The sequence below is a fragment of the Schistocerca piceifrons genome, chromosome 5, assembly GCF_021461385.2.
Source record: "Schistocerca piceifrons isolate TAMUIC-IGC-003096 chromosome 5, iqSchPice1.1, whole genome shotgun sequence".
In the NCBI taxonomy this organism is placed as follows: domain Eukaryota; kingdom Metazoa; phylum Arthropoda; class Insecta; order Orthoptera; family Acrididae; genus Schistocerca; species Schistocerca piceifrons.
In genome coordinates this window covers 26,410,039-26,422,491 of record NC_060142.1, presented here as the reverse complement: position 1 = coordinate 26,422,491, position 12,453 = coordinate 26,410,039, and the positions used below count along the sequence as shown (strand labels likewise).

General features: G+C 43.3%; 1 protein-coding gene across 1 annotated transcript in view; it reads left to right on the top strand.

Annotated features, from left to right (window-relative positions):
• Nucleotides 1-6,070: 6,070 nt before the first annotated feature.
• The window catches only part of LOC124798111, a 105,819-nt gene continuing 99,436 nt past the window's right edge, over nt 6,071-12,453 (top strand). The window contains exon 1 of the mRNA XM_047261368.1: nt 6,071-6,206. Within this exon, the coding sequence (XP_047117324.1) occupies nt 6,071-6,206 (136 nt within the window). The remainder of the gene's footprint in view (nt 6,207-12,453) is intronic.

The window sequence follows — 12,453 nt, the reverse complement described above, 5'->3', positions numbered from 1 at the left end:
TTTAATTATTCCCCATTACACGCGTAACATATTGCATGTAGGCCTATGGACTTCCGATCATTCTAGGATTAATAACAGTAAGACTGAAATGTATTTGAGCTATTGTCGGATTTCTTGTGCGCTCTACATGTGTCTGCACTTGGTCAAACAGCAGCTTGTATGGACTTTACGACTGTGAGCATATGATGGAACTTTTATCTGACACGGGGACCTCGTGCTCTGGCCCTGAACGATTTCCTTTATGTATATTTATACGATCTGAAAGTCTGTGCACAGACATCAGTGTACTGAAAACTGTGCGACACAAGTTTAAAAAAAAGAAAAACCTCGTAGGATTTACCTCTTTCCCAGCCCTGTTTAGTGCAAAACAATACATAAAAATTAAATGAATGGTCTTAGCTGAGTGAACAGCCTCGAAATTTCATATTATACTGGTCTTGGGCTCAAATCTCTCTTAACTCCATTTATTTGCACTCCTATTTAAATTCTATAAGTTTTCACATGACATTACAACAAATAAGTATTAAATCATGATTCTGTAATGAAACCACACCATTTTATTATCAATTATGAGTCACATGGAGCAAATTAAAATTTGATACAGATGTCTCAGATGAATTACATACATCAATAACAATCCAGGATGAATTTTCACTAGGGGACTGATGACCACAGTAGTTAAGTCCCATAGTGCTCAGAGCCATTTGAACCATTTGAACCATTTGAATTTTCACTGCGCAGCAGGTGTGCCCAGTGTGCTCGCAGCCGCGTCGCGAAGCGGATGTGTGCTGGTGCCTTTACTCTAGTGCAAACAGGTCTTGGGGTAGCATCTTTGACTATCAAAACATGTTCGGTTCCGGGTTCGAATCCCCCAGCTGCTTAAATTTTGATTAACAATGACCATTGGTGGCATAAGAAGTCACCCTCATTCTGCCAACGGCCTTGTCAAAGAGGGTAGAGGAGCGGACAGAGAGGTTCAGGGCACTCTCTTGTCCTAGGGGTGGCAAACTGCCCCTAAAGACGGAAGAATCACCAAAGATCAACGGCATGAGGATGCAGAAGGCAACGGAAACCACTACATTAAAGACATGTAACTTGTATCCACAGAACATGTGGCCTGTAATTGAAGAAGTGTCATGACGATCTCTCCTTTAGCAAGAAATTCCGAAATTGTACCCCAATCGGATTTCCGGGAGGGGACTGCAAAAAGGGAGGTTACCACGAGAAAAAGATTGAAAAATCAAGGAAATAACATTCTACGAGTCGGGACGTGGAATGTCAGAAGCTTGAACGTGGTAGGGAAACTAGAAAATCTGAAAAGGGAAATGCAAATGCTCAATCTAGATATAGTAGGGGTCAGTGAAGTGAAGTGGAAAGAAGACAAGGATTTCTGGCCAGATGAGTATAGGGTAATATCAACAGCAGCAGAAAATGGTATAACAGGAGTAGGATTCGTTATGAATAGGAAGGTAGGGCAGAGGGTGTGTCACTGTGAACAGTTCAGTGACCGGGTTGTTCTAATCAGAATCGACAGCAGATCAACACCGACAACGATAGCTCAGGTATACATGCCGACGTCGCAAGCTGAAGATGAACGGATAGAGAAAGTGTATGAGGATATTGAAAGGGTAATGCAGTATGTAAAGGGGGACGAAAATCTAATAGTCATGGGCGACTGGAATGCAGTTGTAGGGGAAGGAGTAGAAGAAAAGGTTACAGGATAATATGGACTTGGGACAAGGAATGAAAGAGGAGAAAGACTAATTGAGTTCTGTAACAAGTTTCAGCTAGTAATAGCGAATACCCTGTTCAAGAATCACAAGAGGAGGAGGTATACTTGGAAAAGGCCGGGAGATACGGGAAGATTTCAATTAGATTACATTATGGTCAGACAGAGATTCTGAAATCAGATACTGGATTGTAAGGCGTACCCAGGAGCAGATATAGACTCAGATCACAATATAGTAGTGATGAAGAGTAGGCTGAAGTTCAAGACATTAGTGAGGAAGAATCAATATGCAAAGAAGGGGGATACGGAAGTATTATGGGACGACGAGATACGCTTGAAGTTCTATAAGTCTATAGACACAACAATAGGTAATATCTCAATAGACAGTACAGTTGAAGAGAAATCGACATCCCTAAAAAGGGCGATAACAGAAGTTTGGAAGGAAACCATAGGTACAAAGAAGGTACCTGCGAAGAAATCATGGGTAACAGAAGAAATATTTCAATTCATCGATGAAAGGAGGAAGTACAAAAATGTTCCGGGAGACTCAGGAATATAAAAATACAAGTCGCTGAGGAATGAAATAAATAGGAAGTGCAGGGAAGCTAAGGCTAATGACTGCATGAAAAATGTGAAGAAATCGAAAAAGAGATGATTGTCGGAAGGACAGACTCAGCATACAAGAGAGTCAAAACAACCTTTGGTGACATTAAAAGCAAGGGTGATAGCATTAAGAGTGCAACAGGAATTCCACTGTTAAATGCAGACAAGAGAGTGTATAGGTGGAAAGAATGCGTTGTAAGCCTCTATGAGGGGGAAGATATGTCTGATGTGATATAAAGGCAGAAGGCATAGATAACATTCCATCAGAATTTCTAAAATCGTTGGGGGAAGTGACAACAAAACGACTATTCACGTTGGTGTGTAGAATGTATGAGTCTGGCGATATACCATCTGACTTTCGGGGAAACATCATCCACACAATTCCGAAGACAGCAACAGCTGACAAGTGCGAGAATTATCGCACAGTCAGCTTACCAGTTCATGTATCCAAGTTGCTGACAAGAATAATATACAGAAGAATGGAAAAGAAATTTGAGGATGTGCTAAATGTAGATCAGTTTGGCTTTCGGAAAGGTAAAGGCAGGAGAGAGGCAATTCTGACGTTGCGGTTAATAATGGAAGCAAGACTAAAGAAAAATCAACACACATTCATCGGATTTGTCGACTTAGAGAAAGCGTTCGATAATGTAAAATGGTGCAAGATGTTCGAAATTCTGAGAAAAATAGGGGTAGGCATATAGGGAGAGACCGGTCGTATATGTACAACAGCCAAGAGGGAATAATAAGAGTGGACGAGCAAGAAGGAACAGCTCGTATTAAAAAGGGTGTAGGACAAGGATGTAGTCTTTCGCCCCTACTGTTCAATCTGTACATAGAGGAAGCAATGATGCAAATATAAGAAAGTTTCGGGAGTGGAATTAAAATTCAAGGTAAAAGGATATCAGTGATACGATTCGCTAATGGCATTGCTATCCTGAGTGAAAGTGAAGAAGAATTGAATGATCTGCTGAACGGAATGAACAGTCTAATGAGTACACAGTATGGTTTGAGAGTAAATCGGAGAAAGACGAAGGTAATGAGAAGTAGTAGAAATGAGAACAACGAGAAACTTAATATCAGGATCAATGTTGACGAAGTAGATGAAGTTAAGGAATTTTGCTACCTAGGCGGTAAAATAACAAGTGACGGACGGAGCAAGGAGGACATCAAAAGCAGACTAGCAATGGCAAGAAGGCCATTCCTGAGCAAAAGAAGTCTACTAATATCAAATATCGACCTTAAATTGAGGAAGAAATTTCGAGAATGTACATCTGGAGTACAGCATTGTATGGTAGTGAAACATGGACTGTGGGAAAACCGTAACAGAAGAGAATCGAATCATTTGAGATGTGTTGCTACAGACGAATGCTGAAAATTATGTGGACTTGAAAATAAGGAATGAGGAGATTCTGTGCAGAATCGGAGAGGAAAGGAATATGTGGAAAACACTGATAAGCAGAAGGGACAGTATGATAGGACATCTTTTAAGACATGAGGGAATAGCTTCCATGGTACTAGAGGGAGCTGTAGAAGGCAAAAACTGTAGAGGAAGACAGAGATTGGAATACATCCAGCAAATAATAGAGAACGTCTGATATGAAGAGGTTGGCACAGGAGAGGAATTCATGGCTGGCCGCATCAAACCAGACAGAAAGCAGATGAAAAAAAAGGCACCTCGATTGACGATGGCGCTTTCTTATAGAAAGGCCACGATTAAATTTAACGTTCCATGTCCAGTACGCACAACCCAAGGCATTGGAAGTAGAGCGTTTCCTCCGTTACGTAATGCAAGTCAGGAACTTCTCGGTATACGTCTTTCGATCACATCGAGTACAGTTTACCTGAAATACATCGATGAAGGAGCGGGCAGACGGCCTATGTATTGTTTCCACCACTCGGACGGCAACTTGGCTATAGTGGCAGTCCACCGTGTAGGACTCGGCGTTCGGACCGTACGAATCTTCGAGCTGTCGTTTGAAGTTCCGGCCACAGTTGTGGACGCGCTGCGGCCGTATGGGGAAATACTAAGTTACGTGGAAGAAAAATAGCACACTTTCGAGACGTATCCTGTTCTGAACGGAGTGCGTCAGGTGTAAATCGAACTGCGCCAATACATCGCATCATATGTGACCCTTCGTGGCTGTCGAGCGATCATCATTCATGATGGTTAAGTGGGGACTTGTTAGGTGTGCGGGCAGGAAGGGAAGATTAGATTAGATTAGATTAGTACTTGTTCCATAGATCATGAATACGAGACTTCGTAATGATGGCGAACGTTTCAGATCAATAAAAGCTGTCTATACAAGATCCTAGATTACACAAAATATTACATGACACTTATTACTTTTTGTAATTCATCTAATAAGTAGAAGGATTTGCCATTAAGAAATTCTTTTAATTTCCTTTTAAATGCTATATGGTTATCTGTCAGACTTTTGATGCTATTAGGTAAGTGACCAAAGACTTTTTTGGCAGCATAATTTACCCCCTTCTGAGCCAATCTTGAGTAGTGAAGATCATCCTTTCTCCTAGTGTTGTAGCTATGTACACTGCTATTACTTCTAAATTCGTTCGGATTGTTAATAACAAATTTCATAAGTGTTTATATATATATATATATATATATATATATATATATATATATATATATATATATATATTGTGAAGCTACAGTGAAGATCTCTAGCTCTCTAAATAAGTGTCTGCAGTATGATCTTGGATGACCTCCAGCAATTATTCTGATTACACGCTTTTGTGCAATGAACAATCTTTTACTCAATGATGAGTTACTCCAGAATATGATGCCATACGAAAGCAGAGAATGAAAATAGGCATGGTAAGCTAATTTACTGAGATGTATATCACCGAAATTTGCAATGACCCTAATAGCAAAGTAGCTGAACTCAAACGTTTCTGCAAATCTTCAATGTTTTTTTCTAGTTCAACGCCTCATCAATGCTTTTTACACCTAGAAATTTTGAATATTCTACCTTAGCTATCGATTTCTTTATCGAAGTCTATATTTACTAATGGTGTCATTCCATTTACTGTGTGGAACTGTATACCCCTGTGTTTTGTCAAAGTTTAATGAGAGTCCATTTGCAGAGAACTACTTAATGATATTCTGAAAAACATCGTTTACAGTTTCACCAGTTAATTCTTGTCTGTTGGGTGTGATAGCTACACTTGTATCATCGGCAAAAAGTACCAGCTTTGCATCTTCGTGAATTTAGAATGGCAAGTCATTGATATATATTAACAACAGCAGAGGACCCAATACCGAACCTTGCGGCACCCATCTTGATTGTTCCCCAGTTTGAGAAATTACCAGCTTTTTGCATATTATGTGAACTGCTTATTTCAACTTTCTGCGCTCTTCCAGTTAAGTATGATGTAAACCATTTGAGTGCTGTCCCATTCATACCACAGTACTTGAGCTTATCTAGGTGTTCCATGATCTACGCTCTGAATGCCTGCAGAGACGCCTCGTCCAGATACCACGTGCAGACACGACGCCTACATCGCAGCCGACGACGCTGCCTATTACGTACGTCGAGACAGCGAGGAACTTGACGGACGCGGACGTTGTACCGTTGCAGTTACCGACCCCTGCGGGTTTCCGAACCCATGACGACGCGGTCTTCTTCGGAAGAGACGACGATCTCTACAGCAGCGACCGCGTCTGCACTCCAGCCGTGTGAGGGAAGAGAGCACCGGTAGATCGATCCGAGCTCGCACATGGAGATGCTGGAGGTGCCTACTGTTCGTCGTGACGCGCAGGACGCGGACACGCGTCCCATCAAGCAGAAGTCGCCAGACGACGAAAGAACAGGAAGCTGTTCGCAGGAAATGATTCGCGAGATGGTGACTTGTTGTATGTAGGAGCAAGAGGAAAATCCACCTGCAGCCCGGGCTGTGGACTCCGACGGTTCCCGGTTCGCTGCCTGCAATGACCGCCCAATGACAAATACAAGTTGACGATGCCCAACCCACAGACGAGTCCCCTGGCGATTTTGCGGCTAAGACACCAATGAACGTCATCTGTCGCCTAACGTATCACTTCCAGCTTGGTGATTGGTCGTCCGAGATGGGGATGGAAAAAATTATCTCAGACTGGACCGACAATCCGATGCCCGCAGCCGGCGGACCGTCGGACGAGTATCTTGTCACTGCCGATCAGTTATATATATGGTGCGGGTGATGCAACTGGTCAGACGGGCGACGTGGGGCTTACTGGTTTAAACGACTGCAGGATACGTCATCGTATTATTCAGTGACTCACGTGATACGGATAGGTACAGGCAATGTCGACGGCAATAGTTCCACGATGAAAAACCAGCTGTTAAAGGGCATGATTCGGCAGCGGACATTGATATCGTGTTTCTTCAAGAGGTACAGCCCTATCTGCGCCTGGCTGTTTATGGATACACGTCTTATGTCAACCCAACTATCTACGGTCGTGGTGGTATGGCCATACTACTACGCGATGGAGAACCAACGAATATTTAGTATTTACCGTCAGAGCGAGGAGCTGCGCTCACCATTTGCGCAGTCCACCTTGTGAATCTGTATGCGCCGTCTGGTAGTGCGAAATGTCGAGAGAAACGCTCTATTACTCTACTGAGGTATCTCCATTGTTTCAAGCCGCTACAGAGCACTTCGTGGCGGGTGGAGACTTTAACAGCATCTGACACCCTGAGGATGAGATCCCTCACCATGTCCCATGTTCAGCCCTTCATGCTATGGTCAGGGACCTCACATTGCATGATACATGGACAGGATTTACGTTTCCTGAGGTCTTCTCGCAGGGACTGTCGATGCCAAGCTGTGGCCCACTGCATTCATTGACAATCAGGCCTTCATCTGCGCCGTCACTCTGCTACGACAACAGACGATCCTTAGTAGAGGAACTGGATTCTTAACGTCAACTTTCTCCAGGAAGAGGATTGCCCTGTAGCTGTCACTGATGATGTTGTTGTTGTGGTCTTCAGTCCTGAGACTCGTTGAATGCAGCTCTCCATGCCATACTATCCTGTGCAAGCTTCTTCATCTCCCAGTACTTACTGCAACCCACATCCTTCTCAATCTGCTTAGTGTATTCATCTCTTGGTCTCCCTCTACGATTTTTACCCTCCACGCTGCCCTCCAATGCTAAATTTGTGATCCTTTGATGCCTCAGAACATGTCCTACTAACCGGTCCCTCCTTTTTGTCAAATTGTACCACATACACCTTTCCTCCCCAATTCTATTCAATACTTCATCATTAGTTATGTGATCTACCCATCCGATCTTCAGCATTCTTCTGTAGCACCACATTTCGAAAGCTTCTATTCTCTTCTTGTCCAAGCTATTTATCATCCATGTTTCACTTCCATGCATGGCTACACTCCATACAAATACTTTCAGAAACGACTTCCTCACACTTAAATCTATACTCGACGTTAACAAATTTCTCTTCTTCAGAAACGATTTCCTTGCCACAGCCAGTCTACATTTTATATCCTCTCTACTTCGACCATCATCAGTTATTTTACTCCCTAAATAGCAAAACTCCTTTACTACTTTAAGTGTCTCATTTCCTAATCTAATTCCCTCAGCATCACCCGATTTAATTTGACTACATTCCATTATCCTCGTTTTGCTTTTGTTGATGTTCATCTTATATCCTCCTTTCAAGACACTGTCCATTCCGTTCAACTGCTCTTCCAAGTCCTTTGCTGTCTCTGACAGAATTACAATGTCATCGGCGAACCTCAAAGTTTTTATTTCTTCTCCATGGATTTTAATACCTACTCCGAATTTTTCTTTTGTTTCCTTTACTGCTTGCTCAGTATACAGATTGAATAACATCGGGAGAGGCTACAACCCTGTCTCACTCCCTTCCCAACCACTGCTTCCCTTTCATGCCCCTCGACTCTTATAACTGCCATCTGGTTTCTGTACAAATTGTAAATAGCCTTTCGCTCCCTCTATTTTACCCCTGCCATCTATAGAATTTGAAAGAGAGTATTCCAGTCAACATTGTCAAAAGCTTTCTCTAAGTCTACAAATGCTAGAAACGTAGGTTTGCCTTTCCTTAACTTACATTCTAAGATAAGGTCAGTATTGCCTCACGTGTTCCAACATTTCTACGGAATCGAAACTGATCTTCCCCAAGGTCGGCTTCTAAAAGTTTTTCCATTCGTATCTAAAGAATTCGAGTTAGTATTTTGCAGCTGTGACTTATTAAACTGATAGTTCGGTAATTTTCCCATCTGTCAACATCTGCTTTCTTTGGGATTGGAATTATTATATTCTTCTTGAAGTCTGAGGGAATTTCGCCTGTATCATACATCTTGCTCACCTGATGGTAGAGTTTTGTCAGGACTGGCTCTCCCAAGGCTGTCAGTAGTTCTAATGGAATGTTGTCTACTCCCGGGGCCTTGTTTCGACTTAGGTCTTTCAGTGCTCTGTCAAACTCTTCACGCAGTATCATATCTCCCATTTCGTCTTCATCTACATCCTCTTCTCTTTCCATAATATTGTCCTCAAGTACATCGCCCTTGTATAGACCCTCTATATACTCCTTCCACCTTTCTGCTTTCCCTTCTTTGCTTAGAACTGGGGTTGCATCTGAGCTCTCGATATTCATACAAATGGTTCTCTTTTCTCCAAAGGTCTCTTTAATTTTCCTGTAGGCAGTATCTATCTTACCCCTAGTGAGACAAGCCTCTACATCCTTACATTTGTCCTTTAGCCATCCCCGCTTAGCCATTTTGCACTTCCTGTCGATCTGATTTTTGATACGTCTGTATTCCCGTTTGCCTGCTTCATTTAACGCATTTTTATATTTTATCCTTTCGTCAATTAAGTTCAATATTTCTTCTGTTACCTAAGGAGTTCTACTAGCCCTCGTCTTTTTACCTACTTGATTCTCTGCTGCCTTCACTACTTCATCCCTCGGAGCTACCCATTCTTCTTCTACTGTACTTCTTTCCCTCATTCCTGTCAATTGTTCCCTTACGCTCTCCCTGAGACTCTGTACAACCTCTGGTTTAGTCAGTTTATCCAGGTCCCATCTCCTTAAATTCCCACCTTTTAGCAGTTTCTCCAGTTTTAATCTACAGTTCATAACCAATAGATTGTGGTCGGAGTCCACATCTGCCCCTGGAAATGTCTTACAATTTAAAACCTGGTTCCTAAATCTCTGTCTTGCCATCATATAATCTATCTGATACCTTCTAGAATCTTCAGGATTCTTCTATGTATACAACCTTCTTTCATGATTCTTGAACCAAGTCTTAGCTATGATTAAATTATGCTCTGTGCAAAACTCTACCAGACGGCTTCCTCTTTCATTTCTCTCCCCCAATCCATATTCAGCTACTATGTTTCCTTCTCTCCCTTTTCCTACTCTCGAATTTCAATCACCCATGACTATTAAATTTTCGTCTCCCTTCACTAGCTGAATAATTTCTTTTATCTCATCATACATTTCTTGAATTTCTTCATCTGCAGAGCTAGTTGGCATATAAACTTGTATTACTGTAGTAGGCGTGGGCTTCGTGCGTTCACTATGCTGTTTATAGTAGCTAACCCGCACTCCTATTTTTTTATTCACTATTAAACCTAGTCCTGCATTACCCCTATTTGATTTTGTCTTTATAACCCTGTATTCACCTGACCAAAAGTCTTGTTCCTCCTGCCACCTAACTTCACTAATTCCCATTATATCAAACTTTAACCTATCCATTTCGCTTTTTAAATTTTCTAACCTACCTGCCCGATTAAGAGATCTGACATTCCACGCTCCGATCCGTAGAACGCGAGTTTTTTACGGCTGTAGTTTTCCCTTGCTTTCAGCCGTTCGCAGTACCAGCACAGCAAGGCCGTTTTGGTTAATGTTAGAAGGCCAGATCAATCAATCATCCAGACTGTTGCCCCTGCAACTACTGAAAAGGCTGCTGCCCCTCTTCAGGAACCACACGTTTGTCTGGCCTCTCAACAGATACCCCTCCGTTGTGGTTGCACCTACGGTAAGGCCATCTGTATCGCTGAGGCACGCAAGCCTCCCCACCAACGGCAAGGTCCATGCTTCATGGGGAAGATGCTGTCACTGATACCTGGCAAAAATGTGAACGACGACGTCCCTTCTTATGATTCCATGACACGATGGTGGACATACTACGCCAAACCACTATTCGCCGCACGCTCGTGGGGTACGGACGAGACAGAGCGCTTTTGCTACAATCTACTTCTGAGTGTTACTACACGGTCTTGATAGAACTAGCGCCGCAACAACATTCGCCAGAGCGGCAAATCGCCGTCCACGACACACAGGCACGGCTTCTGCAGATCACGGCTGACAGATTGGATTGCACGCGGGTTCGAGTGAGACTGCAAGATTCCATCTCAGAGGAACGTGCTTCACTTTATCGCGTCGTAAGAGGAGACTCAACACGGCAGTTACTTCGGAGGATGGGCAACGTGCAGAGACACACACCGCCATCTCCAGCGTCCTCACAGATTACGAGTATTACCGCACTCTCTATTTGGCAATTCAACGGCCTGACAATGACGATGAGGACGTCCTGGACGAGATGTCACGTTCGGGTGGGGCGCAAGTTGGCGCCACATTCTTGGAGGCCGTTATGCAGGAAGAAATGCGCATGGCCCTGTCGCGGGGCGCGAGAAACAAATCCCCTCGACCTGATGGTCCGACGCCTGAATTTTATGGCTCCTTTTCTGACCTGATGGCGGAAGTTTGGTGGCAGATGTGCTGCGAACCCCTGGATCCATACTTTCGCGTCTTCCCCCCTCCCACCCCCCCCCCCCAGTATTTTTGGAGGGCATTATCATCCCGAAACTAAACGGGGTAAGGGGGGGGGGGTGCAGAACATGTGACTTCAGGCCGTTGACAATAGTGAATTCGGATTGCTAGCTGTTCACCTGGACACTTCGTACTCGCCTCCTTGCTACGATCGAAATATGGAAAAAGGCAACACAAAGTCACATCGCTCCACGACCCATCACACACACACACACACACACACACACACACACACACAGCAAAACGGCTCAAAGACGCCATTCATGCCGACCAAACATGTCTGGGAGGTGGCAGTAATATACCAGAGTGTAGCAGTATGAACCGGAATTTTATTGCCATAATTACACGTCCGTTGTTGGAACTCATAAACAATATTTAATTCAAAATAATCTCCATTGTTATTTATGCATTTCTCCCACCTCTCCGGCAGGCTATGAAATGCCACGCCAAAAATGAACAGCTCTTCTTTTGAAGCGAACTAATCAACGAGGGATTTTCGTACATTCTCATACAAACTGAAGCGTTGCTCAGCGAGAGCGCGTCCCACTGATGCAAATAGACGGTAATCGGACGGAGAATAAGCCGCATGCCCTACTATTTCCCAAATGAACGCCTCGATCGTTTTCTTGTGCTGTATGTGATGGGGCGTTGTCATGGAGCAATATGATTTTGTGTTGCCGTTTTCCGTATTCCGGTCGTTTTTCACGTAATGCTTGATTTAAATCGATTATTTGCTGTTGGTAGCCATCAGTGTCAACGGTTTCACCAGCTTTTAGCAGCTCATAATAGATGACACCCTTTTGATCCCACCAAACACAGAACACTGTCTTATTTCCAAAGCGAATTCGACTTGGAGTGGATGTCGATTGTTTGCCTTGATTCACTCATGATTTGTGACACTTAGGATTGTCAAAATGTATCCATTTTTCATCACCTGCCACTATTGGATGGAGAAACGACATTCTTCTATATCTGGTGAACAGCATTTCACAAGTCTTCTTTCGATTTGCTTGCTGTCTTTCATTCAGTTCATGCCGAACCCATTTTCCCATTTTCTGCACCTTTCCCGTTGCTTTCAGACGAAGAGAAACGGCTTTCTGCGTCAAATTCGATAGTTCCGCGAGTTCCTGTTAAGTTTGAGTATCATCTTCATTCAATAAGGCCTGCAATTCGTTGACGTCGAACTTCTTCCGTGTTCCCCGCGCTCCTCGTCTCCCACGTGAAGTCTAGCACTTTTGAGTTTTTTGAACCACTCGAAACGCTGTGTTTTCCCAAGAGCACGTTCGCCGAAAGCTTCAACAACCATTCGAT